General features: G+C 61.8%; 6 protein-coding genes across 6 annotated transcripts; all 6 read left to right on the forward strand.

The window, feature by feature from the left end:
• Window positions 1-1,129: 1,129 nt before the first annotated feature.
• On the forward strand, window positions 1,130-4,501 carry COLE_03404 (uncharacterized protein; the record flags this gene model as incomplete). Its single annotated transcript, XM_018422522.2, has 1 exon — window positions 1,130-4,501. One exon carries the CDS (start codon window positions 1,130-1,132, stop codon window positions 4,499-4,501), a length of 3,372 nt encoding a protein of 1,123 aa, XP_018280565.1.
• Window positions 4,502-5,062: 561 nt separating this feature from the next.
• Window positions 5,063-7,795, forward strand: COLE_03405 (uncharacterized protein; the record flags this gene model as incomplete). Its single annotated transcript, XM_018421239.2, has 3 exons — window positions 5,063-5,281; window positions 5,318-5,415; window positions 5,470-7,795. 3 exons carry the CDS (start codon window positions 5,063-5,065, stop codon window positions 7,793-7,795), a joined length of 2,643 nt encoding a protein of 880 aa, XP_018280564.1.
• Window positions 7,796-8,535: 740 nt separating this feature from the next.
• On the forward strand, window positions 8,536-12,551 carry COLE_03406 (uncharacterized protein; the record flags this gene model as incomplete). Its single annotated transcript, XM_018420747.2, has 4 exons — window positions 8,536-9,227; window positions 9,259-11,186; window positions 11,224-11,464; window positions 11,501-12,551. 4 exons carry the CDS (start codon window positions 8,536-8,538, stop codon window positions 12,549-12,551), a joined length of 3,912 nt encoding a protein of 1,303 aa, XP_018280563.1.
• A 225-nt stretch (window positions 12,552-12,776) lies between these two features.
• Window positions 12,777-16,388, forward strand: COLE_03407 (uncharacterized protein; the record flags this gene model as incomplete). The annotated part of the gene is made up of 14 exons (XM_018422521.2): window positions 12,777-12,855; window positions 12,887-13,172; window positions 13,211-13,305; window positions 13,347-13,486; window positions 13,520-13,708; window positions 13,746-13,844; window positions 13,878-14,085; window positions 14,120-14,489; window positions 14,527-15,045; window positions 15,082-15,526; window positions 15,562-15,732; window positions 15,771-15,926; window positions 15,962-16,159; window positions 16,206-16,388. 14 exons carry the CDS (start codon window positions 12,777-12,779, stop codon window positions 16,386-16,388), a joined length of 3,138 nt encoding a protein of 1,045 aa, XP_018280562.1.
• Window positions 16,389-16,859: 471 nt separating this feature from the next.
• COLE_03408 (uncharacterized protein) lies at window positions 16,860-20,486 on the forward strand (the record flags this gene model as incomplete). Its single annotated transcript, XM_018420746.2, has 6 exons — window positions 16,860-17,003; window positions 17,148-17,441; window positions 17,490-17,542; window positions 17,595-18,926; window positions 18,984-19,447; window positions 19,495-20,486. 6 exons carry the CDS (start codon window positions 16,860-16,862, stop codon window positions 20,484-20,486), a joined length of 3,279 nt encoding a protein of 1,092 aa, XP_018280561.1.
• A 375-nt stretch (window positions 20,487-20,861) lies between these two features.
• COLE_03409 (uncharacterized protein) lies at window positions 20,862-23,629 on the forward strand (the record flags this gene model as incomplete). The annotated part of the gene is made up of 7 exons (XM_018422520.2): window positions 20,862-21,029; window positions 21,114-21,201; window positions 21,257-21,723; window positions 21,764-21,989; window positions 22,037-22,182; window positions 22,220-23,404; window positions 23,441-23,629. 7 exons carry the CDS (start codon window positions 20,862-20,864, stop codon window positions 23,627-23,629), a joined length of 2,469 nt encoding a protein of 822 aa, XP_018280560.1.
• Window positions 23,630-25,306: the final 1,677 nt, after the last annotated feature.

The raw sequence follows: 25,306 nt of genomic DNA on the forward strand, positions 1-25,306 counted from the left end.
GCCATACACGTGCCGCAGCACGCCGACTTGGCGGTAGCCCGCACACACCTTGGGGTCGTCCACCTCGAGCGCGTGAATTGGCTGCCAGCCGTTGCCCGATGTGTCGGGGTTCTCGGGAATTGCAGCGCCATCGGCGTGAGCAGTGCTCACACCGGCGTTGAAGTAGTTGTACAGGAGGGCAGCGGTAAAGCCAGCTGCGACACCTCCGGCGGCCATCCTGGCCAGCGAAGCGCTGCTCTGCTGGGGAGCGGTAGAGTACGCGCGCGCGGCTGTGACGTCAGTGCGTGCGTTGATGAAGCTGGCTGGCACGCGTCAAGCAAGCTCACCGAAGGGTGCCCGGCGACGGATGGCATGTGTCGCTGGGCGTGTTGCGCGGAGAGCAGCTGTCCTCAGTGACATGGTGAATGAAAATGAATGAGAGGGAGAGTGGGTAGAAGAAGACAGAGAAAGAGAGAGAGAGAGAGCGAGAGGAAGAGAGGCACGGTGGATGAGGGGAGCTACTATATGGCTTAAGTAGTAGAACGAGGAGCAAGGAAGGTGGCTTGAACCGAGTTGAGCAGGTGACCCTTTCTTTGTCCGTCATCGTAATCGTCACCCAAATCCAATTTCCACCCCGCACAACCCCGGCGTCCACGCGGCCTCAATGTCCATCATCTCGATGCCCATTTGGTCATCCAGGAGGGCGTGCTCGCCGTGTCTCGTACGAACAAAGAGGTTGTGCATGGGCTGGTTATTGTTGTTTGTGCGTGCGGCTCACGTGCGGTCCCGTTCCTCTCTTATTGTTCTTTCAAGCGCGCTGCTCGAGATCCCTTGGCCCCTCGGCGCCCTCCGCTGACCCACGGCTCACCCCACGCCACGCCTCATCCAGCAGCCAGCAGCCAGCAGCCGACTCCGCCCGCTCCCGTCACCCATCTCGCTGCTCGCGTGGATGTCACGTGTCCGGACAATTCCGGCAGATTGGCCAGCCAATGCTGCACCACGCCGAGCTCCGAGCCGGCCCAAGAGCTGGCTTGGAGACCCCACAGCGTCCAACAATCTCTCCTCGGCATCCGATTCACCGACAACTCCGTCGACGCACTGTTCACCCCGCTCACCCCCGCTCACCCTCTCTCACAGATATACAGCCACCATGCGTCGCACGCAGAAGCTTTTCCGCTACACTCCCTCCCCACCTATGCCCCCCCGTCCCAGACGTCCGGTGCTCATGACCGCCGCCGCGCGCGTATTTGCTCGTGCAGCCGTCATCCAGGCAGAAGACGCCGCCGCAGCCGCTGGCCCAGCAGCTGTCGCGCGCCGTGCCTCGATCGATGATACCCAGTCCCCTTCCCCCTCCGCCGCATCCTTCTCCACCTCGGCCAACGCCCAGAACCTCGCTGCATCTCCCGCTGCCAACTCCGGCGTGCAGGTCACTCCGGAAATGTACCCCGCCCCGAGCTGGCGCCGCCGCCCCGTCCGCGAGCCTGACTATGCGCGCCGCCAGCCGCTGCCCGCTGACGCGCCTGTGCTCCCCATCGCATCGCACTCCGTTCCGCTTCCTGGCGCGACGCTGTATGGTGGTAGCGAGGGTCGTTTCGTCGCCGAGACCGAGGACAACGACCCGCACGACCTCGCCGCGTTCTCCCTCTCCGATCCCCTTGATTTCGCCCAGCGCCGAGTCCCCGTTGAGGACAACGACCCGCACGATCTGATGGCTGCGACGCGCTGGTCCTTTGGCGACCCGACGGACCACGAGATGCTCGCGCGCAAGAAGTACACTCCACCTCCGTTTAAGCCTGTGTTCATGAAAGGCGAGGACAACGACCCGCATGATCTAAGTGCCGCGACTCCCTGGAGCCTTAGCGACCCTCTTGACCTCCAGTCGGCTGTTCCCCGCTTCCGCCACCTCAACGACGAGGACAACGACCCCCACGACATGAGCGCTGCCACGCCATGGTCGCTCAGTGATCCCCTCGACGCCGACCCAAAACGTTTCAAGTACCTCCAGAGCCGTCTTGGCAAGGCTGAGGACGACGACCCGCACGACCTCATGGCCGGTACTAAGTGGAGCTTTGGCGACCCGACCGACCACGAGATGCTCGCCCGCAAGCGCGCCAAGTACACACCTCCCGAGTTCAAGCCTGTGTACGTGGGCGCCAACACTCCCACCTCCGACCTGCATGCATGGAGCATGAGCGATCCCCTCGACCGCCCGGGTCCGTCGTACAAGCCCAAGTCCCCTGCCAAGACGCAGGCGCAGGTCGAGCGTGCCGCAGCTGAGGACAACGACCCACATGACCTTATGGCCGCGACGCGCTGGTCATTCGGCGACCCGACCGACCACGAGATGCTGGCTCGCAAGAAGTATTCCCCACCAGAGTTCAAGCCAGTCTTCGTGGGCGCCGAGGCTAAGCGCGGTCCCCATGACCTGACGGCCGCGACCAAGTTCAGCTTGAGCGACCCATTGGACGGCGCGCGCAACGTTCAGACCCTTATGCGGGAGGATAATGACCCGCACGACCTCATGGCCGCGACGCGCTGGTCCTTCGGCGATCCGACGGACCATGAGATGCTTGCGCGCAAGAAGAAGTATTGTCCGCCAGAGTTCAAGCCAGTATTCGTCGGCGGCGAGGCCCCCGGCCGCGACCCGCATGATCTCACTGCTGCCACCAAGTTCAGCCTCTCCGATCCACTCGACACTCCGCGCAGCGTCAAGACCGTCCAGAAGGAGGACAATGACCCGCACGACCTTATGGCCGGCACCAAGTGGTCGTTTGGCGATCCGACGGACCACGAAATGCTGGCACGCAAGCGTGTCAAGTACTCCCCGCCCGAGTTCAAGCCCGTCTTTGTCGGCAGTGAGCAGGATGCCGGGCGTAGCCCACATGACCTCACCGCCGCAACGCGATTCAGTATGGGCGACCCCCTCGACGTTGAGAAGGTACGCAAGACCGAGTCGATCGGTGGGTTGTCCACGCCCGCCGCGACGCGCCCGACCTCGCCCGTCGACGCCGTTGACCAGGCCGCTGAGGCTGTCGCTGTGGCCAAGGCCGCGGAACCGAAGCCGGTAGACGTTGCCACGCCGCCTCTCTCGCCTGCTTCCTCCGGCCTCGGCATCGACCTCGAGGCCACCGAGGCCGACCCCTCGTCCCTACTTCCCCAGATCAACCGCGACCCCGACGAGGAGCGCGTTGCCCTGCGCTCCTCGACTGTTCCAGCCTCCCGTCTCGGCCGGTTGTTTCACTACGGCTCCCTTGGCCTCTCCCTCGGTCTTGGCGCCGCGACTGAGACGATCCGACGCACTGCCGGCGGCAGCGGAACCGGTAGTGTATTCATGAGCGACGCCAACGTGCGTCGACTCGTTGCGACCCTCGGTCGTATGCGTGGCGCTGCGCTCAAGCTCGGCCAGTTTATGTCAATTCAGGACAACACGATGCTGCCGCCCGAGATTGAGCGTGTGCTGCAGCAGGTGCAGGACCACGCGAACTACATGCCCGAGTGGCAGATGGAGAAGGTGATGCGGACCGAGCTCGGCGCCGAGTGGGAGAGTCTGTTCAAGGCGTTTGACCGCGTCCCCGTCGCTGCCGCGAGTATCGGTCAGGTCCACCGCGCTGTGCTGGCCGACGGCACGCCCGTCGCCGTCAAGGTCCAATTCCCCGGCGTCGCAGGCTCGATCGAGAGCGACCTCGCCAACGTCTCCCTGCTGCTCCGCGGCTCCGCTGTTCTCCCCAAAGGCCTGTATCTCCAAAACACAATGGCGGTTGCCAAGCGCGAGTTGGAGGACGAGTGCGACTACGTGCGCGAGGGCGCGGCCGGCACGCGCTTCCACACCCTCCTCTCCGGCGATGCGGTGTTCGACGTCCCGCGTGTCTTCGAGCACGCGACGACCTCCAAGGTCCTCACGACCGAGTGGATGTCCGGCCGCCCGCTCTCGAAGATGAAGGGCATGAGCCAGGCGCAGCGCGACCTGATTGGCTCCAACATCCTCCGTTTGTGCCTGCAAGAGCTCTTCGTCTTCCGCTTCATGCAGACAGACCCGAACTGGGCCAACTTCCTCTTCGACGCGCCCTCGGGCCGCATCCAGCTCATCGACTTTGGCGCCTCGCGCGCATACACCAAAGAGTTCATGGACGGGTGGTACCGCCTGCTCCAAGCCGCGTTGGACGGGGACCGCGGCGCGATGAAGGCGGAAAGCGAGAGCCTCGGATACCTCACGGGCGAGGAGAACGAGCTCATGGTCAACGCGCACCTCGACAGCATGGCCGCGCTCGCCTCGCCCTTCCAGCACGACGGGAAGTATGCGTTCGCCAACCAGACCATCACGGATAAGGTGCGCGCCCTCATCCCCGTCATGCTCCAGCACCGTCTCACGCCGCCGCCCGCGCCCACGTACTCCCTCAACCGCAAGCTCAGCGGCGCGTTCCTTATGTGTGCCAAGCTCGGCGCGAATGTCGACTGTAAGGGGCTGTGGGAAGCCGCTACAGCTGGATACAGGGTTGGCTCGGACGTGTCTGCCACTGCCTAGAACTAGATTATGTCATTGCATTGTCGTGTTAGTGAGGGAAGAGCGCTATGGCGAGTAGGTGTTGTGGCCAATCGTGCTCGTCAGCTATAGCCTTCACCTGTAGGCCTGTATATGGCCTCAGGAATTCGCGACTAGTCAGCCAGCTGCCAGTCGCATATCGCAGATGGTAATGCGCTAGTGGCGTCGAGCTTCGACAGACCCTCGTATCTCATGCATCTCTGTGATGTCCACACGTGGCTTGAAGTGCCATGTGGCTCCACGCTTTGGTCCCGCTAATGACCACACTTCAAACTGTGGATTAGAGACCTGTAGCTAACCCCCGGCATTTCCGGCATTTTCACACTGTGGCATCGACTTCTCTGCGAGCTTTTGACGACCTGGACCTTTGTCCATCGGCGTGTCGAGCCACCCAACCCCGCTCTCGAGCAACCCACAAAACGCGCCGAGTGTCCCGTCCCACGCCGACAGAACACGAACAGCACGCTAGAAAGACCTTTTTAGCGTACCCGCGAGCGCGAATCCCCCCTTCCCCCCACCACCACACATCCCACTACTACCAAAATGTCGTTCTTTGCCCGTCTTGGCGGTTCCGACAGCAGCGACTCTGAGTCGGACGAGGAGTCCATCCTCTCCCAGTCCGGCTCGGAGGACGAGAAGCCAAAGAAGAAGACTCTGGCGTCCAAGTTCCTCGCTGGCAGCGACAGCGACAGCGATGAGGAGAGCTCGGACGAGGAGGAGGAGATGAGCAGCGACGAAGACGAAGACGCCCCCCGCAACAAGGTGGGACAAAGGACCCAGCACATCAGCTAACAGCAGCGCGCGAACATGTTCCTGCGCGATGGCGGCGACTCGGACTCGGACGAGGACTCGGACGACGAGGAGAAGATCCGCGTCATGTCTGCAAAGGACAAGCGGTAGGTCGGCGCAGGTGGCGAAAACGAGGACAGGAGACAAGAACTGACGATCAGCTTCGCCGAGATGGAGGCCGCGATCAACAGCCTCCAGAACGCGACCAAGGCCGGCGGCGCCGCGTGCGACTGGGTGGCGGCCAACAACGAGCTTGACAAGCTGCTCCGCTTCATCACGCGCCACCACGCCTCCATGATTGCCTCCTCGACCCCTCCCGCTGGCCATATCCCTCCTGCCTTCCTCGGTGCCCTGACTGAGCTTGACGACGTCGTCAACGAGACGATCAAGTCTGAGAAGTCGGCCAAGAAGAAGATGCCCGCCAACAAGGGCAAGGCCGTCAACTCGATTCGTCAGACGCTCAAGAAGCAGCTCAAGACGTTCGAGACCCAGATTGCCCAGTACAAGGAGGACACTGAGGCGTACGCCGAGGCCTACGCCAAAGCCAATGTCCCCCCCAAGGCTGAGAAGAAGGCGCAGCGTACCGAGGCACAGGACGGCGAGGACGAGGCAGGGTTTGCGACTGTCGGCCGTGGTGGCCGCCAGCTCAACCTGACGGCCGACGGTGTGTTCAAGACTCTTAAGGAGATCTTCGAGCAGCGCGGCCGCAAGAACACGGACCGTGCCGAGACCATCCGCATCCTCACGAAGCTCCTGGAGGTTTCAGAGACGACTTACCAGCGTCTCCGTGTTCTGCTTGCCCTCATCCCCGCCCGCCTTGATTACTCGACCAACCTCGCCTCTATCCCCCACGACTCGTGGGTCTCGTGCCTTCGCGAGTACGACCAGCTCATCACCATCCTCCTTGAAAACAAGGACTACGTGGTGAAGGGCGATGTCGAGGAGTACGAGGAGCTGGACGAGCGCACCCCGGAGACAGAGAAGGGCCGTGTCGGCATCCGCGGGAACGTCGTCAGCCTGCTTGAGAACCTAGACAATGAGTTTACCAAGACTCTCCAGCACACCGACGCCCTCGAGCACGGTACCGAGTACATTGCTCGTCTCCGCGAGGAGGCGCCTCTGTACGTCGCCATTGTCAAGTCGCAGGTGCTGTTTGAGCGTGAGGCCTGGGCCGACCAGACTGCCCGTGCGGTTATGCGCCGCCTCGAGCATGTTTACGGCAAGCCCGATGCTATTATCGACCACTTCGAGGCTGCCGTCAACAAGGCCGCTGCTGCCAGCAAACTTGAGACGGCCATTACCCCCTTCGGCGCCAAGCGCACCCCTAGCGAGTTGGTGCACGCTCTTTGCGTGTTCATTTACCAGTCGGACGCGCCCTTGCTCCGTGCCCGCGCCATCTTGGCCCACATCTTCAACCACGCCATGCACGCACGGTACCACCAGGCGCGCGACCTTTTGCTCATGTCGCACCTGCACGACACGATCCAGCATGCCGACGTCGCGACCCAGATCATGTACAACCGTGCGCTCATGCAGCTCGGCCTCGCCGCCTTCCGCAACGGCTACATTCACGACTGCCAGACCATCCTTGCAGACATGTTCCAGAGCACCCGCACCAAGGAGCTCTTGGCGCAGGCCATCCAGCGCTACTCGAACACGCTCTCGCCCGAGCAGGAGCTTATCGAGAAGCGCCGCCTCCTTCCCTTCCACATGCACCTCAACATCGAGCTGCTCGAGGCTGCTTACCTCACCTCGTGCATGCTTGTTGAGATCCCCCTTCTCGCCGCCGCCGACACCGAGGACCAGAAGCGCCGCATCGCCTCCAAGACGTTCAAGCGCTACCTTGACAATGCCGAGAAGGTCGCCTTCATGGGTCCCCCGGACATTACCAGGGATTACATCATCAAGGCGTCCAAGGCGCTTGAGGCTGGCGAGTGGGAGCGTGCCCGTGACCTGATCTTGAGCGCCAAGATTTGGACTCTCCTCGACGACGTGGACCAAGTCACTGAGATGCTTGCTCGCAAGATCCAGGAGGAGGGTCTCCGCACCTACCTCTTCACCTACGCGCCCTACTACGCGTCCCTCTCCCTTGCCCACCTCGCCGACATGTTCTCGCTGCCCCAGCAGAGCGTGACATCGATCATCTCGCGCATGATCTACACGGACGAGATTGCGGCGTCGCTGGACCAGATTGACCAAGTTGTCGTCTTCCACCGCGTCGAGCAGACCGAGGTGCAGCGCCTGGCACAGCAGCTGGCTGAGCGCTGCGTCGGCCTCGTCGAGCAGAACGAGAAGGCGCTTGACGTCAAGCTCGGCTCGGCACCGGGTGCTGAACGCTCTGGCCCTCGCGACGGGACGGCTGACGGCCGCCCCCGCCAGGAGCGGAGGGGCGGGGGTGCGCGCGGCGGCGGCCGTGGGCGTGGGTTCGCTGGGCGTGGGCGAGGCTTCAACTCGGGCCTGGGCTCTCAACGGCGTGTCGCGGCCTAGGCGCGGCGTGTATATAGACTGCATGCAGAGGATACGTGAGAAGGAGCGAGGGGCGAGTCGTGAGCGGGGGGAAAGCAAGCGGACGTTGAAGAGGTCAGAGGTCAGGCTCAGTACACAAGAGGACCCAAAGAGGTCGCGAGAGGTCACGATCTTTGCCCTGCGAGCGTCGCGTCCCTGTAGGACGCGCTGAGCCGAGTAATCCGGAGCGTCGGGTCGCAGCATTATTCCTCAGTTCCGGTGGTGTCCGAAGTGCTTTGATCCTCTCAAGCTCGACGGCAACGAGAAGGATTATAGTCTTCTCAGAGTACTGTAGTGCGCACACCTGCCCGATAACCTTTTGCCGCATCGCTGTCATCGTAGACCCTGTCGGCCGTGCTGCCCCACGTGAGACGGTCCGCCGCCTGCGGCTGAGCAAGTCATGCGCGGCCATGCGCAGAACGCGAGTATTTACGTTCAGGCACACGCCGGCGCCATCTATTGATATCCAGGGATGGGATCTTGGCATCTTTCCGTCTCGCTCCTCGCTCCTCTGCGCTTTCCGCTCGCGCCGCTCGACCCGCTCAGCCGCTGTCTCGCAACGACCTGGACGCCAACAATGGCGCTTTAGGGAGCCTGGAAGATCTCTCCCGCACCCAGGCTTTCACTGGCGCAAGAGCGACGCGAGCCCCGGCGTCGTGCTCTGCCCTCGTCATCCCTTGTTGTTCCTCCCTCTCACCCCCCACTCCCTCCGATGCGCCACCATGCCCCGTCCGCACGCGCTCAGCGCGTTTCTCTCCTCCAAGCCTGGCAAGTCTTCTGATATCTCCTCAAACCCCTCCGCATCGTCTCCATCATCTCCATCGCGCGCCATGTTTAGGTCACAAAAGGGGCCTGCCCTCTCCCCGACAACTGACTACACTGGCACCCTCCGCGAGACCTCGTTCTACCGCCATGGCCAGCTCCGCCGTCTCGGCCTCGGCGGCGAAGTCACCGCCATCGCCGTCGATCCCCTCCTCTCACTCATGGCCGTCGGCAGCGGCGGTGCTGTGCATGTTTATGGCAGCCCCGCGTTCCAGTTCACGCTTCCCGTCGGGACTGCGGGCGTCAAGTTCCTCGCGTTCCACCCGGGACACTCGCGCCTAGTCGTCATTGACGAGACCAACACGCTCCACTCGTTCGCCCTCAACAACATCTCCGAGAACTCAAATCCCAATGTCACGCCGCCGCTCCCGACCAAGGAGGCAAGCTACCCCGTCTTTGGCGAAATCACCGCTATCGAGCAGCCTCTCCCGAGCTACACCCACATGTTGCTGGCCATGCGTGACGGCGTCACGCTCGCGTGGGATCAGCGGCAGGCGACGATGAGCAAGTTCAAGATCCCAAATCTGTGGGCGCTGTACGAGGAGCGTCTGGTGCGCTCTGGTGTGCCCGGGCGACAACGGACTGTTGGAGGGTGGGTATTCTTCTGGCGTCGCTGACTTCAGCCCACAAGCAACATGCATGGCGATGAACCCGCGCGACCTCAACATCCTGCTGATTGGGTACGAGGGCGGCGTGGTGGCCTACGACTTCCAGAAGCGCGAAACAGCGAGGACGTTCGAACTCACGCTGCCTCCTGGTGCGCCCGGCGGCGGGAGCTACCATGACGACGCGTTGTGGAGCGAGCGCCAGCCCGCCGTGACCAGCATCACCTGGCGCCCTGACGGACTGGTCTTCGCCGTGGGACACGCCGACGGCTGCATCGCGTTCTGGGCGTACGCCGACGCCGACAAGCCGTTCATGGTGCGCACGCTCACCCACGAGGACGTGCATGTCCCCGACGCCGAGGCGCTCATGGAGGCCGGCGCGATCCCCGGCGCACCGCCCGCACTCGAGGCGACGCACGAGATTGAGGGCATGCCCGTCCTCTCCGCGCGCATTCCCCCCGCCGCCGGGGCGAATCGCGAACCTATCTTCAAGCTCGCATGGGCCGGATTTCCAGACCAGGCCACGCTCAAGCTTCTCGCCGTGTCTTCCGAGCTGCCCCTCACCAACGCGACGGCCGAGTACGCCGAGCGCGGCGAGACGCTGCTCGTCGTCCTCGGCGGCCAAAGCCCCGGCGAGAAGCCCGGCATCAACCTCCTCCAGTTCCCGGCGTACACGCCACCGCCTCCCAGCGCTGCGACGAAGAAGGCCGCCATCTTGTCTGAAGGCCTGACCTCGGCGGAGCGGCAGGCATTCCGCGACAGCTTGGCCCCGACGGGCACGTCTAGCTACCCCACCAAGACGCCACCTGAGGACTTTGTCCTCCTGCCCCGCAACAGCCCATACTTCAATATGGCACATGACGCCATCACGCTCTTCGTCCTCCTCACACCCGACGCGAACCTTCCTGAGCCCTCCGACCCGTCCGCAAAACGCCAGCTCGAGGCGTACGTCTTCCCACCGCCCCGGTCCGATAATCCGCCGCCGGTGCTCGGCAGGAAGACGTACGTCACGCCAGGCAACGAGGATCTCGTGGCTATGACTCCGGTGCCGAGAGGCCCGGCGGCACAGCGCGTTCAGAGCGGGCAGAGTGCGTCATCTTGGCGCTTCCCGTGGACGGCATCGACGCCCGGCCGCTCGCCGGCGGCGTCGGTCTCGAGCCTGGCGCTCAGTACGACAACAGGTCAGCGGTCAGTACGCCGCCGTCTCCGTGTGCCGTCGCAGCTGTGGTCGGGCGGCTTGACTGTGCTTGGTACTAGGCTCATCTCCCTGCCCACCGAGACGTTCATGCGTCTCCTCGAGCACGCGATCGCGAACGAGGGGGCTGAGAGCGTGCCCCGCGTACCCCTCCGTGGTGGTCTCGCCGTCCCAGATCTCCACTCGGCAGGCGCGCCCGATCTCAAGGTCGCAAAAATGGAGAACTACCGCGTCCTGGCGACGTGGCACTCTGACTGCACCGTCCGGTTCTGGGACATCAGCCCTCACATCCTTCTCCTCCCCACGCCGCTCGTGTTTGAGTATCCCAATCCGCTCCCGCATCTCACGATTCACGTCGGACGCATTCTGCGGCACCGTGACGTCGCCCACCTCCCCCTCGCGAAGCTCTGGGCGACGGACCGCGCCAAAGTCCAGATCACGGGCGTCCACCTCGCGCGAGAGACACTCGAGTGCGTCCTGACCTTTGCGACGGGCGAGGTGCTGGTCGCCAAGTTCGGCGAAGCGAAGCACACTTCACACTCCATGCCCTCGTCCCCGCTCTCTCCTGGTATGCGGGAGGAGGACGAAGACGACGCGCCTACCAACGGCAGCTACTTTCCCCAGCAGGAGTGGGTCGAGGAGCTGACCGAGATTGGGCACATGGCCAACTGGACGACTGACGGCTTCAAGCCCGTCGCGATCTGTACGGTGCGCCGTGGCGCCGTAGTTTCTTGTGCCGTTTCCGACATAGGTAAGCTGTCGTGCGTGCGTCGGTATGCTGACTCTAGGCTTTATTGCCGTTGCATACGAGCAGAACTCGCTCGCGATTCTGGACATGCGTGGTCCGGACGTGATCCTCCGCGAAGGATTTGACGGCGAGGGGCGCACGATGAAGCGGCGGAAGCGCAAGGCCCACCCGCAAAATGTGGCCGCTGAGGGGTCGCAGATCGGCGCCATGCGCTGGACCATCTCGGGCATCGGCGGTGACCAGGCGCTGCGGCCGCGCCTGATCGTATCGTACCAGAGCGGGTGAGCTTTCGGTTTTCGTGTGGCAGCTAACAGCAGCAAAACGAAGATATACGGCCTTAACAATGTGCTGGGCGAGTGGCTCGTCGACCCCAAGCCGCCCACGTTCCAGAATGACAGTCTCGCTTCACCGCTGGCGTCGTACCTGCTCGACCCGGTCACGGGCAACGAGCTGCTGGCCTCTCCCGAGGCGCTGTCGCAGGTGGTCAGTGACCCTGCCGCAGAGGGCAAGTGGACGAAGGAGGCACCTCCGCATTGCCTCTGGATCGCGGCGTGCAAGCGCACCATCCGTGTTGCTGTTAATTTCAACGGCGAGCGGTTCGCAAAGGTCGAGCTCGAGGAGGACCTTGCGTCTGTGCACTACATCACGCGGCACGGCAAGCGCATTCTCGTCGCCCTGACGACGGCGGGGAGTGCTCTCGTCTACAGCGCGCCTCAGCTTGAGTTCATCACCCGCCGCGACCTTTTCTTTGGCACGAATCGCCCCATCGGCCACCTCAGCTTTGACGACCGCTCAGGCGATTTCGTTGAGTACGCAGGCCCGCTGGACATCACGCTCCGCACACTCTTCCACTTCCGCAAGCCGTTCCCACCGCGCATCGACCCATGCTACCTCAAGACCCCCACGCCAGTGCAGCCCACCCCTCTCTCCGCCTCTTACTTCGGGTGGATGTGGGGCGCCGGCCCCATCACCGGCGCGTCTCTCGACTCGCTCATCTCCCCAGTGCGCGCTGCACCTCCCAAGCCTCCTCCTCCGCCACGCAAGCCTCTCTTGACTTGGGGCGACGCCATCACGTGGGGCGAACCCCCCAAGCCCGAGCCAGAGCAGGCGAAGCCCAAGGACGTCAAAGTGAAGAACACGGCGGTGCGCAAGGTGCGCGCGCCTGATGCGGATGCACGGGAGCGCCGCGACGCATACTCCCAGATGCGGGAGGGACTGGACCGTCGCGGCGATGCGCTCGACACGCTAGGCGAGCATCTCGACCATGCTGGCAAAGCAGCAGGGCAGTACTTCCAGGCTGCGCGGACGGCTGTCGCGAAGGAGAGCGCAAAGGCGGCGGGCAAGGGCATGTTCTCCAAGGTATGGTAGAGGTCGCTGCTGAGCAGCTAGCAGAGAGATGTTGGAGATCTGTACTGTAGTCTGTGTGTATTGTATGTCACTGTGCTTGAATCGCTGGCATCAGTTCGAGAGGCCCGTCTCGGAAGCATGACCCCGAACCGGTCTCTTATCCAGGCACGGTCACCTGTCCGAAGTGGATTCCGTCGAATCTCGATTACGTCCCATTTTGTCATCTTCCTCTTCGGCTCATCCACCATGGCCCTCGACGTCCAACGTATCGTGGACACGCAACTGGCCAGCGCCGAGCCCGACCCGTCGCCTGAGCTCGTGCAAAGTACGTGCCCCTCCCACAGGCGCTGACGCAGGCATCAATGCGGGCAACACGAAGCTGCTCGACGTCGTGCGCGCACTCGGCACCTTCCTCGTGTCGGAAACGGACGCGGTGCGCGCCCGCGGCCTCGAGTACCTCTCGAACGTTGTGGCGAGCGTGGACCGCGCGCAGTTTAACCGCCCTGCGGCCGCGACGCTGCGCGCCTTCTTCCTCTCCAAGCTCGACGACGGCGGCGCGCTCCCGCACGCGCTCAAGGCGCTGGGCGTGCTTGTGAAGCTCACGAGCTTCGGCGACGACGAAGCTGAGGAAGTGTATCGCGCGTAAGTTCCACACACCTTTCAGGCGAGACTGAACCCAGCCTCGTGGAGAACGTCAACATGCGCGCATATCCCCAGACCGTCCGGTACCAGGTGTACCTCCTCTTCGATGCGTTGCTCGCGGGGCATAAGCATGGTGCGTACGCGCAGGCAAGATGAGGACTGTACTCACACCAGCTTTCAAGAGCATGGGACCGGAGTTCATCTCGAGCTACTGCAAGATGGTGGACGGCGAGAAGGACCCGCGTAATCTCATGCTTCTTTTCCAGCTCGATGCGGTCATCTTGCGCGACTTCAACGTCGCCCCGCAGATTGAGGTGAGGCTGTAAAGCAATGGTAGCTAACAGCAGGAAATGTTCGACGTCACCTTCTGCTACTTCCCCATCACGTTCCGGCCACCGCCGAACGACCCATATCGCATCTCGGCCGACGACCTCAAGGTCGCGCTGCGCGGCGTGCTGGCGGCCACGCCGGCGTTCGCGCCCGTTGCTCTCCCCCTCTTTCTTGAGAAGTTCCAGACCTCGTCGGGGCAGACCATGGTGGGTTGTCGTCGTGGTGAGTTCGACTAATGCGCAGAAAGACCTTTTGCAGACAATTGCGGCGTGCTTCCCGGTGTACGGGGCGGAGGCTGTCGGAGAGCGTGGCGAGGAGTTCTGGGACCTGATCAAGACGGAGGTAGGCTTGGCTGTTGATCGTAAGCTTACGCAGATTCTTTACTCTTCAGACAAGTCGGTTGAGATCGCGGCGCTCGGCGCGCTTGAATCGCTTATGCGTACCCTCTACCCCACAATGGATGACAAGCCGGTTGGCCTCGGACAGACTATCGTCACCCAGTGCGTCGAAGGTCTGCAGGACCCAGGCAAGAACTCCTTCCCGGGCTGGGCAAAGTGTATCGCTGCCATGCTGCGCGGCTCCCGTGAGCACTCACCGAGAGATTCAACTAATTAAAGCATCTGCAGGCGCGTTTGCTATCTCGCAGACTTTCCCTCCCTTGTTCAAGCTTTTCGACCAGCCCAAGGTTGCGGGTCACCGCGCTCCTATCCTTCACGCCATTTCGTCCGTCCTCCTGGCCGCTCGTTCCGTTTACGCGGTCTCAGGTGCCATTCGCCGAGAGACCGACGAGCGCAGCCTTGAGCCGTATCGCGAAGCACTGCTCGACGTGCTCCGCGAGGGATTGCAGACCATCGATCTCAAGATCCCAGCGATAAAGGGCAGCGTCGCCCTTGCGGAGATCCCCGGCTTCTGGAGTCGCCTGGAGGTCGAAAAAGTCGTGCGAGGCATGGATGAGCTTCTCATCAATGATAAGGACGAAGAGGTCCGGTGCGTCAACTGAGGGAGGCAAGGTTGCTCACATCAGTTCTGCTGTTCTAAGTGGCTTGCGCACAATTGTCGGCGTGCACGCGGAAGTGGTCCAGTCTCTGACGCTTCCCATCCTATTCCACGCTCTGCCAGACGCGGGACCAGCGCCTGACGACTCTGATCTCCGTGAGACGTACCGCAGCGTCCTCCGCTCTTTGACCGAGCTGTGCACAATGCCAGCTCTTTTCGAGACTCTCACCATCCGCATCACAACCAAACTGGATCTCTTGTCGTCCTCTGAGCCCTCCTCGACCACATTCGGACCAAGTAAGCGCGAGTGTGATGTTGCCTACGCCTGGGACCTTTTGCACACGCTTGAGACGGTGATCAACAAGAAGATCGAAGAAAAGCACGCGGACATTGCGCGGCACTACAATCAGGTTGTGCCTCGTCTGTGCTCGCTCGCCATTAAGGCCGCGTATGCTGACGGGGACCAAGAGACTCTGTTCCGCGACAGGAGACTTTTGGTTGTCGTTGGATCCATCACGGAGACGCTGTTCTGGGAGCTGAGTCCTGAGTGAGTCTAACTGTGGCAGACGAACTGACACCGCAGGAAGCAGAGCCCAGCATTCCAGGCAGCTTATGCTGCCTTCGAGGGCGGTGACCTCGGCGCTGTCATGCTGAACCCTAAGGAGGCGCCGGTCTCGAAAGGCTCGATTATCGCCAGCGGTGCAGACGCCCCGCGAGTGGAGCAGCAAAACCTCGTTGCTATCTACTCGGCTCTTGTCCGTGGCCTCAAATCCGAGACGCCTGTGGCATGGCCCGAACCAACGTCGGCAACCCACTTCTGGTCGCGCAAGCTTGCGTGGATCTACACAACGGCTGTCGACGACTGGCAGCGTGGTATGATGGCTAGCTTGGTTGCGGCATTCATCAACAAGCGTCGCTCAGAGGTTGACACCTTGTGGCTTACTCAGGAGTTGTCGAACGTCTGGCGCGAGGAAGTCCTGGGTGACAAGCATGGCAAGCGTGCAGCAGCGATTTTGTCGTATTTCACTGTGAGCTAGCCAAAAATCCGACGTGCTGACATCAGGCTGTCAAGGCACTGTCGCTCCTGCGCGATGAGCTGGCGTACACGATGATGGAAGATCCGCTCGCCGCACTCGCGCTTACTGATGAGTCAGAGGTCGTGGGCCTCGTAGCGCCCGCGTTTGGTATTCTCGCCGAAGGAAAGAAGGGCCGCGGCGCGCATTTGACGGCCAAGGTGAGCTCCAACCGTCGCAATCTCAAGCTAACTACCAGCTGCTGTGGGCTCAACGGCTGTGGAACTTCCTACTCCCCAAGCTTGTGGCTGGCGAGCAGGGCGCGGAAGCTAATACGCGCCGCTCGTACCTCACCGCTTTCGCGTCCCTCCTACCTCTGGTGCCGTCGTCGCTACTCCTAACGGATCTCCCGACGGTGAGCTCAACACCGCTCCAGTCGACTGATGCCAGATCCTTCCTCTTCTCCTCCGTGCCCTCTCGCTGCCAAGTCCAGCGCAGCGCACAAATGTGATCACTACGCTTGGCTCCATTCTCGAAACGGCAAACTCCTCCACCGCCACAGATCAGCTTTTGCATGCGCAGGCGGAGTCGATTCTAGAGGGTGTGCTACATTCCATTGCTCGCCGGGAGGGCGAGGAATCGTCAGGGGTAGGTTATGCCACTCGCCTGGGGACGATGCCCGCTGACATGTCAGAAACTTCGCATCTCTGCGCTGACAACCCTCGGCGTATTCCCAAGTTCAATCAGGTACGAGACGCTGCACGGCTCCAAGTCTCGAGTGATCAAGGACCTCGCAGTTGCGTTGGACGACCCGCTTCGTGCGGTTCGTCGAGAGGCTGTGGACACACGAGACAAGTGGTATCAGTATGGCAAGTAGACGGCGCAGACGGGCAAGGAGATCTGTTGCGGGAGCCAGAAGTGGTCTGTCCTCTACAGAGTCCGGCTTGTTCAGAACGCCTTAGATGAGATTGCGTGCGGGATTGGTTGAGACTGTGGAGATAGCGGTGTCGTGGATGCTGTGCAAGCAAGGAGCACTGGCAGCAAGGATGTCTGAGCCAGGGGAAGTGATTCCGCTAATAGGGGGCGATACCCCGCATTATGACGGTTGGTTCAAGGGGGATCTGGCCCATCTGGGACCCTGAAGAGGCCCGGGTAGGACGTGTGGGAGCGCGTCGTTCACTCGTCGTCCTCCATCCTCCATCCACCAACTCATCTCCTCTTGCTCTTCCACCTCCTCCCCCCTTTCTCTCTCGACTCATCCCCCAGTTCTCCTCTCTCCACACCGTTTTCTTGAACTCGCTTCCCATCCTCTGTTCCTCCTCGAAAGCCTACGCGCAACTTCGGCGCCATGGCACCCGCCGCTCCCATCACCCTCCCCTCGACTTTCTTCAACTCATTCTGGTCCCCAGACTACCGCACTGGTCTCGACACCCTCTTTCGCCAGCTCGAGGCTGGTACCATTGAGAACAATGAGGTCGCCGATTTCATCGAGGTGAGTTGCACCGCTGGGTGAAGGGACCTCCGCGGGCGGCGCCTTGTGCCGCGTGACCGGGGCTTGCTCGCTACACCTTCTGTCCGCGCCACTTTCTTCCGCGATCAACGCTTCGTCCGCCATCCCAACAATCACTGACCCCAGGCGCAAGCCCGCGCGCACCACTCTCTTGCAGCTGCGCTGCTAGAGCCCCATGTCAGCCCCAGCACCAACTCGACATCTTCACTGCAGCACACGCTCCTCTCGCTCCGCGGCGCCTCGATGGGCCGCGGCGAGGCGCACCGCGCCCTGGCCATGGAGCTGCAGGAGCACATTCTTGTCCCCTTCAACGGCTGGAAGGCGCGCCACGAGGATCGCGTTGAGACTGCGCGTGACGACATGTTGGGCAAAGGTGGCCTGGTCGCTTCATGGGAGAAGGAGGTGAACAAGCTTATGAGTGTGAGTTGGCATGCGACACGGGATGCTGTGTACATCGCTGATCCAAAGCTGCGCCAGGCATACACCAACAAAATGCGCCTGGCCGACGAGAGCGAGGACGAGTGAGTTATTTGGGGCGCAATTGTTGGTGTTGTGGCTCGTCCTAACGAGCAGCGCACAGTTCGCCCCTGCAACAGCTTCGCTCAAGTCACCTGACGCGTACACCAAGTCGCCACCACCCAAGCACGCTGGTCTGAAGCGCTCTGGGACGGTTGCGGACCGCATCAGCGAGAAGCTGAGGAACGCTAGCTCCGGCTCGCACTCGCGCTCGAGCTCGGTGGCCTCCCAGTCTGCCATCTCCCCCTCCGACAAGGATTTGCCTCCCCCTCCCCCTCCCCTTGCTCAGAAGGAGGAAGAGGAGAAAAAGGTGGAGCGTCCCAAATCGCCCTCAGGCTCGGTCAAGACGCCTCCCCCCAAGTTGCAGATTGGCGAGCGGCCGGCAGATGTTGGCTCGCCCTCAAGCCCCACTCACGAGGATGCCTTCATTCCTCCTACCGACCCCAATGGCCGCCCGAAGATGAGCAATGAGGAGCCAGCCAGCGCTGTTGACGAGAAGGGTAACAACGAGTTCATCCTCCTCTCCGGCATGGCCCTTGCTCCGCGTGCGTTCAAGGCGCTCCTCGGCCGCTTTGACCAGTACCTGTCGACGCACGCCGCCCCAGGCAGTGAGCAGGCTCAATCGTCCGAGCTCTCGACACGCCAGGCGCTGGCGTCGCGCCAGAAGAGCTCGATTCTGGGCACTTATGAGAAGACGTTCTCCGGCGAGGAGCTTGTCTCGTGGCTCTCCCATAATCTTGAGGGCCTTGGCGGCGAGTGGGACCGCTGTGTTGACGCCGGTGATGAGCTGCTCCGCATGGGGCATCTTTCCCGAGTGGGCGTGGTCGGCAATGGCTTTGAGCCGGAGGACGATGTCTTCTTCGTGCTCAAGCTCGACCCTTCTGAGAGCACGGGCGTCAGCGTTGCCGGTCTGCGCAAGAACCTCAGCACGTACGCCAGCTCGGGCTACAACTACGCGGCTTCCAATGCCCCTGCTGCGCGCCAGTACGCCAACAACAACTTCTCCAACCTTCAGACATCGATCAGCAGCTTCTCGCTTCCCGCCGTTCCCTCGCCCTCGTCTGCCGCTCTCCCTTCGTGGGCCAAGAGCTACCTTCCCGCCGCGATCTCGTCCAACGAGCCTGCCCACATCCGTCTCCGCCATGAGGCCAACCGCGCCAACGAGGCATACCATGCTGGCGTCTCTGAGGCTGAGGCTCGGCGCCTGGAGATGGAGGAGCGCATCGAGCGCGGTCTGCGCAATTGGGAGCGCTGGGAGCGTGAGCGTCTCGGCGTCATCCGCTCCATCCTCAAGCACTACGAGGTTGCTCTTGCCAAGCTCCCCAAGCGCCTCGCGCAGGGCGACGAGGCGACCGCGCTCGCCGTTGAGACATACAACCCCGAGGCTGAGTGAGTACTGGAATCTGTCCTCTCGCCTGTTGATCTAGAGGCACTAGCTAACAACAGCCTCAAGGCGCTCATTGAGGGCAGCCGCACCGGTCCCTTCCGTCCTCGCCCGCATATCTATGAGTCGGTCGAGTCCGAAGTGCCCGATGTCAACTTTGGCATCGACCTCCGGCGGTGGTCCGGCGAAACTGGGTGGAAGTCGCTTATCAATGCGCCTCAGCGCGCCAAGGACGCCATCCCGGACGTTCTGGAGGGCCTCCTCACTGCCATCGGCGTCATGGGCGCCAGCTTGCCGGATGACGAGCGCCGCAAAGCGTGGATCTACGAAGTGCCCCTCGAGGAGACCCACATGCTGCGCAACGCTATCAACCACTCGCAGCTGCGTGTTGACGAGGTGTCTACGATCGCGCAGAAGTTCAACCTCCCCACTGTGTGTGGCGTCGTGAAACTTTGGCTCCTGGAACTCAACCCTCCGGTTCTCGGGTGGGAAGGTTGGGAGGATGCCAAGGCCATCTACCCTTCCGGTGAGTTAACTGAACTCGGTTCGGATCAGATCACAGCTGACCCGCAGTCGGTGCCGACTTGGAACGCGATATGACCTCCGCAGTGACGTCGGTCGTCTCGCGCCTCCCGGCCTCCCAGCTGTTCACCCTTAATGCCATCATCAAGCACTGGAAGGATCTCGTGGACGGCACGAAGACCGAGGAGCCCGCTGAACTCTACATCAAGAAGCTCTCGCTTTCGATCGGCCGCTGCGTTCTGCGCCCGCAGTACGAGACCGAGCTTACTATCCAGGACCGCACGCCGGGTCTGTTCCTCGAAGACCTGCTCGAGCACTACTCCAACGTGTTCCCCAAGCTGCTTGAGGAGAAGCGTAACCAGCAGGAGCGCGTCATGCCCGTGCGTAAGCGCACCGCGCTCGTCGACCAGCGTATCTCGCGCTCCAGCCTGGGAGGCAACACAGACCCACAGGCTGTCCTTCTGCAGCAGCAGCGTGCCGCGCACGGCGAGGCACCACAGCAGCCTGGCGCTCCCGCCGGTCCCTCCGCCTCAGATGTTGGTCAGCAGATTCCCCCTTCTTCCGGTCCTCCCATTCGGCCTGTACCTGTCCCCGCACCTGTTTCTTCCTCGGCACCAGCAGCGGCACCTTCCGTCGCACCGACAGCTGCACCCGCGAATCTGGGCTACGGCCCTCCCCCGATGGCTTCGCCGCCGGGAAGCGACGACGAGAGCGGGCGTCCTCCGCACATGATCTCGCCCCCTGATTCTCCCATTGGCGGGGCCGCGCAGCTCCCCGTGACCAGCGTCGTACCCCCAACACCCGCCACTGAGCGCCCAGCAACTCCTGTGCGCGCGGGGACGCCGCAGGGCCGCACGTCGTCGCCCAGTAAAGCTGAAGACGAACCTGTCGCCCTGGGGAGCAGCGGCAGCCTGAAGCGCAACACGTCGAGCGAGACCAGCCGCCTCCGTGGACCTCGGGGTGCGCGCGGCCCGCGCCCGCCTGGCGGCCACGCTAGCCGTGGCTCTGTTAACGCGCTTGCGGCGCAGTTTGAGAACAAGTAGTTGAGATCGAGTGTGCATGTACTGATGATCCGAAAGGGGCAACTGAAGGAAGGGAGGGCAGATATGAGGAGTCAAATACAGCGCTAGCTGCACTTCGAGACTGTTATAGTCCTGTCTTTCTCTAGGTATCTTGTTGTGATTGCATTGCGTGTGTTATGTTGGTTGCCGCGCATCGCAGATCATGCGACGTATTGGAGAATGCATGCTTCGAAGAAGAATCGAACGCGCGCTCCTGGAGGAGAATGACGTGTCGCATCCGGCGGCGCCCACGGCCCGGTTGGTCTCCACCTGACGTTCTGGCGTCACGCCTGCCTGATTTCACAACATTTACTCTCATCTCCCGGTCTCAACTCCCACCCACGTCGTACGCTCGCCATGTTTGAGCGCACGCTGCAGGACCTTATTCGTGGCCTGCGCGCGCACAAGGCGTCGTCGCGCGCGCAGGAGGAGGCCTTTCTCGCCGAGGCCATGGCTGAGATCCGCACCGAGCTTCGCGGCAAGGACATGAGTCTCAAGGCCGAGGCCGTTTTGAAGATGTGCTATGTGAGTCCCAGCGAGAGGGTCCCCAGATTCAAGCCCTCTGGTACTCAGACAGCAGCTGGAGAAGACAAAGCCCGCTAACGGCAGCTCATGATGCTCTACCCCACACCGCCGCCAACCGGATTCGCATTCCATGTCGTCGAGGTCATGAGCTCGCCGCGGTATCATCAAAAGCGTACGTCCCGCTTCTTCCGATGTCGATTGGGCCGCGTCCCCGGCGTTGACACCAGAACTCGGCTACATGGCTGCGCCGATGGCATTCACGGGCGAGACCGAGGAAGTCGTCCTCACCGTGAATGGGATCAAGAAGGACCTGATGAGCCCGCACCTTCCCATCCCGCCGCTTCCGCTCAGCTCACTCGCGCACCTCCTCGGCCTCTCTCCCTCGCTCGCACACACACTCCACCCCGACCTGCTGCAGCTACTCACACACTCGAGCGCGCGTATCCGCAAGCGCGCCGTCCTCTGCCTCCTTCCTTGTTGGGAGGCATACCCCGACGGGCTGCGCGAGGGCTTTCCCCGTGTCCGCGAGCGCCTTCTCGACGAAGATCAGGGCGTCGTTGGCGCCACCGTAAACGTCGTCATGGAGCTCGCGCGACGGCAGGGCGGGAAGAACTACGTCCCCCTCGCGCCCGAGTTATTCTCGATCCTCACCAGCTCGAGCAACAACTGGATGCTCATCAAGGTCGTCAAGCTTGTGAGTTTGCTCGCAGGGTGCGTGAGCATGCTGATGCCAGTTTGCTATTCTCACACCCCTCGAGCCCCGCCTTGTGCGCAAGCTTCTTCCACCACTCACCAGCCTCATCTCCTCCACCTCCGCCATTTCGCTGCTTTACGAGTGCGTGCGCACATGTATTGTGGGTGGCATGCTCGATCCCGATAGACCAGAAGGCGACGCGCTTGCCCGCGTTTGCGTCGACAAGCTGGGCGGCTATCTACGCGATGAGGGCGGCGACCAAAATCGTGAGTCTTGTGAAGCCCGCTGGAAAGGTCGCAGCTCACCTTCACAGTCCGCTACATTGCGCTTCTGGCAATGGTCAACATTACACCCACACATCCTAACATGGTCGCCGAGTACCAAGACGAGATCATGCAAAGTCTCGACGACGCCGACTTGTCAATTCGCATGCGAGCGCTCGAGCTGATCACCGCAATGGTGAGCTTTTCGCTCCGTAGATCATAGCTGACCCCAGGTGGATCGCGAGAACATCCAACCTATTGTCGACCAGCTCCTCACGCACCTCGCACCACCAGAAGAGCCAGTACAGCAGTCGGCCGTCAGCGCTCTCGCTGCCGTGGCGGCGAAGGCGAACGGTGCCAAAAGTGACCCCGCGGTGACTGCGCAGAATATCTCCTTCTCGCACAGCTACCGACTGCTGTTAACACAGCGACTGCTCGACATTATCTCGCGTGACACGTACGCAAACGTTACCGACTTTGAGTGGGTCGTCTCGGTACTTGTCGACGTTGCGTACGTTTCGCGCGTCGACCTCGGGTCACGAATTCGAGACATGCTTCTCGATGTCGTGGGCCGCGTCAAGAGCGTGCGTGGGTACGCGGTACGAGTGCTGGAGAAGGCAGTGGGCGACGATGACCTCCGTGACCGCGCCAATGAGAGCCCATCTGGCTGCGAAGCCGGCCTGCTGGAAGCGGCTGTCTGGATCTGTGGCGAGTACGCCAGCGAGCTTGGATCCTCGCTAAGCGCCATGTCCAACATTCTTCCACCATCACTACCCCGGAGCGCTCCCTCCCTAGCTGTGCTCTCCGTCCATGCCGAAGCCAAAGTGTTCGCGCACTACGCCGCGCGAGCATCTGAGGAATGGTCTAAGGAGAAGCACGCCGAGGCCAAGAATGTGGTTGCGAGTGTTCGCAAGGGGCTTGCCCCATTCCTCTCCTCTTCCGATATCGATATCCAGGAACGCGCATTCGAGCTTACTCAACTTTTAGCGTTTGTTGATGCGGATTTGGCTAAGCACGTGCCACCGTCGCGGGCGTCGTCCGGCATCCCTGGCGTGGACGGTGGCTTCGAGAACGAGTCGAAGGAAGGGGAACCGCCATATCCCAAATCGCTCTTCCTCTTCCAGCCTCTTTTTACAGGGCACGAGCTGAACTCGGTCGGCTATCGCGCGCAGGAGGCCGTGCGCATCCCCGAGGGCCTCGACCTCGAAGCTGAAATTGTGCCACGGGGTGGTTTCCTCGAAATTGAAGAAGACGCTGCTTCCGAGGAAGAGGAGGCAGAGCGTGAGGTTGACCTCGGCACGGGTGGTGGCGCCGGCATGGACGAGCTTCGTCGCGTACTGCGTGATCAGGAGCGCGCTCGGCGCGGCAAGAAGAAGAAGAGCGATATGACGCCCGAGGAGCGGGCGGAACGACGGAAGGTGAGTAACAAGTAACGCTATTTAGCTGAAGACCAGCGCAAGGCGGCACGGCGGGAGCGCGCTAAGAACGACCCCTATTACTTGTATGACGAGAAGGACGCAGACGCAGATGACGATGTGGACGACATCCCCATCGTGCGCCTTGACGATGACTTGAAAGCGGCTGGGCCATCAAGTCGTGCGTATACGCTCGACCAACCTGACAGCAGCACCAAAGAAGACTAGGCTCAAGCGCACGCCCAAGACTGCCGCGCCACCAATAGACTTTGACCGAGCCGGCGAGATGCCTGAGGGCGCAGCGCCCGTCCCCACCGCACAAGCGACTGCTGCCAAGTCGGGCCTCGCGGCCATCGACCTCTCCGCGCCCGTGACGCCGCACGGGCGGTACGAGGAGTACACAGAGGGCGATGGCCTGCCGCCGCGAGAGCCAGCCCCGTCTCCGCCACAGGGCGCGGCCCCGGGGGCGGATGTGCCCGCCGACGAGGTCGAGGTGAAGGTGATTAAGCGGAAGAAGAAGAGCAAGAAGCCACGCGCGGTGGCATGATGATGTCTGGCCCCGCTATGTAGAAGGGCGGAGGGCGTCGAGTATGGCCGCGCAGGCGAGGGCGCAGATGCATCAGCAACGGTGTTAGTAGTTGGGCCGTTGTCGGGGATGCATAACTCATTTACTTTGCCCAGCGAACTGCAAAACGACGCCTGGTTGACGCATGCGTGAAAAGCGGCCGCAGAATCCCCATGCATGGCGGCCTCAGCGGCCGAGTCACTGTGGGACCTTCAACAGTACTGTCCAGCAGGTTCGCGGTTCTTGTAGGCCTAGTTCCAAGCAAGCGTATACAGAAAGGCGAGGCTAGTCTAAAGGTCAGGCTGGAAGCGCCTCCCTCTGGATATTTTCCCACTTTCCGGGCTCGACGCCGCTCGAGCCCCAGCGATATATGCATCAGTAGTGAGATGCTACACTACTTCAGCTCTATAGGTCGGGGTCAATGGCCGCGCAAATAGGATGTCAGTATTCTCTCCTCTCGCCGCTTGTTATCCAATAATAATACTGCAGTATTTGGAGATGGTAGCACAGCCTGTCGCAGATTAAGTAGCACGACAGCTCATATTTCCCTCAAGCATCAAGACAGAAAGGTGGTAACAACGTACCTTGTTTGAAGGTGGCAGCTCTCACCAAAGATACGGCCTGTATATGTTGAGTAATCAGTCCCAAAGTCCCACAACCATTCAGCCTTCGCTCATTGCTCCTCGATGTCTCCGCCCGAATAATCGGGCATAGGTGTCGCTGTGCACGGCAGCGCTTGTTATTTTCGCGACGGTGATGGCCGAGGTATAGACCATGCGGCGCTGGGCGCTGTATCTTCCTATAATTTTCTGTGTAATCACGTCCCAACTCGTGATAAATGCGCGTGCTCGTGGCAATGCCTGCAGAGCGAAGCAGAGGAAAAAGCTGGGGAAACTAGGGGATGCTTCCTCTTCCGCGAAGAGGTAGAGCACAAACCTACCTACTGTGTCTACACATGGGTCCCGCATGACCCCTTTCCGAAGTCAAACAAGCGTCGAGATACTCCCTTGACCCCTTCTCCTCGTGTAAAAGGTTCCCTTCGACGTGTGTCAACGCAACGTCAAGGCCCCATTTATTGACCACTGTTTGACAGTGTCAGTTACTGCAGGGGCCCGTGTGCCGAGGATGGAGAATTGAACTCTGGTCTTATTATCTGACTGCAGAACATGTACTGGGGTCCCGATAGGGTCCCGTGAAAGCCACTGCGGATCGCGCCCGACGCCACATGTTGCTCTTGGCGACCTCAGGAATCACAATAACAAAGTGGGGCAGGTCGCACCCGGTGGAGGTGGACAGGTGGAGGTGGAGGTTGGTCCAGCTGTCAACACGTCACCTCCATA

Source organism: Cutaneotrichosporon oleaginosum (assembly GCF_008065305.1).
Source record: "Cutaneotrichosporon oleaginosum strain ATCC 20508 chromosome Unknown ATCC20508_contig03, whole genome shotgun sequence".
Lineage (NCBI taxonomy): Eukaryota > Fungi > Basidiomycota > Tremellomycetes > Trichosporonales > Trichosporonaceae > Cutaneotrichosporon > Cutaneotrichosporon oleaginosum.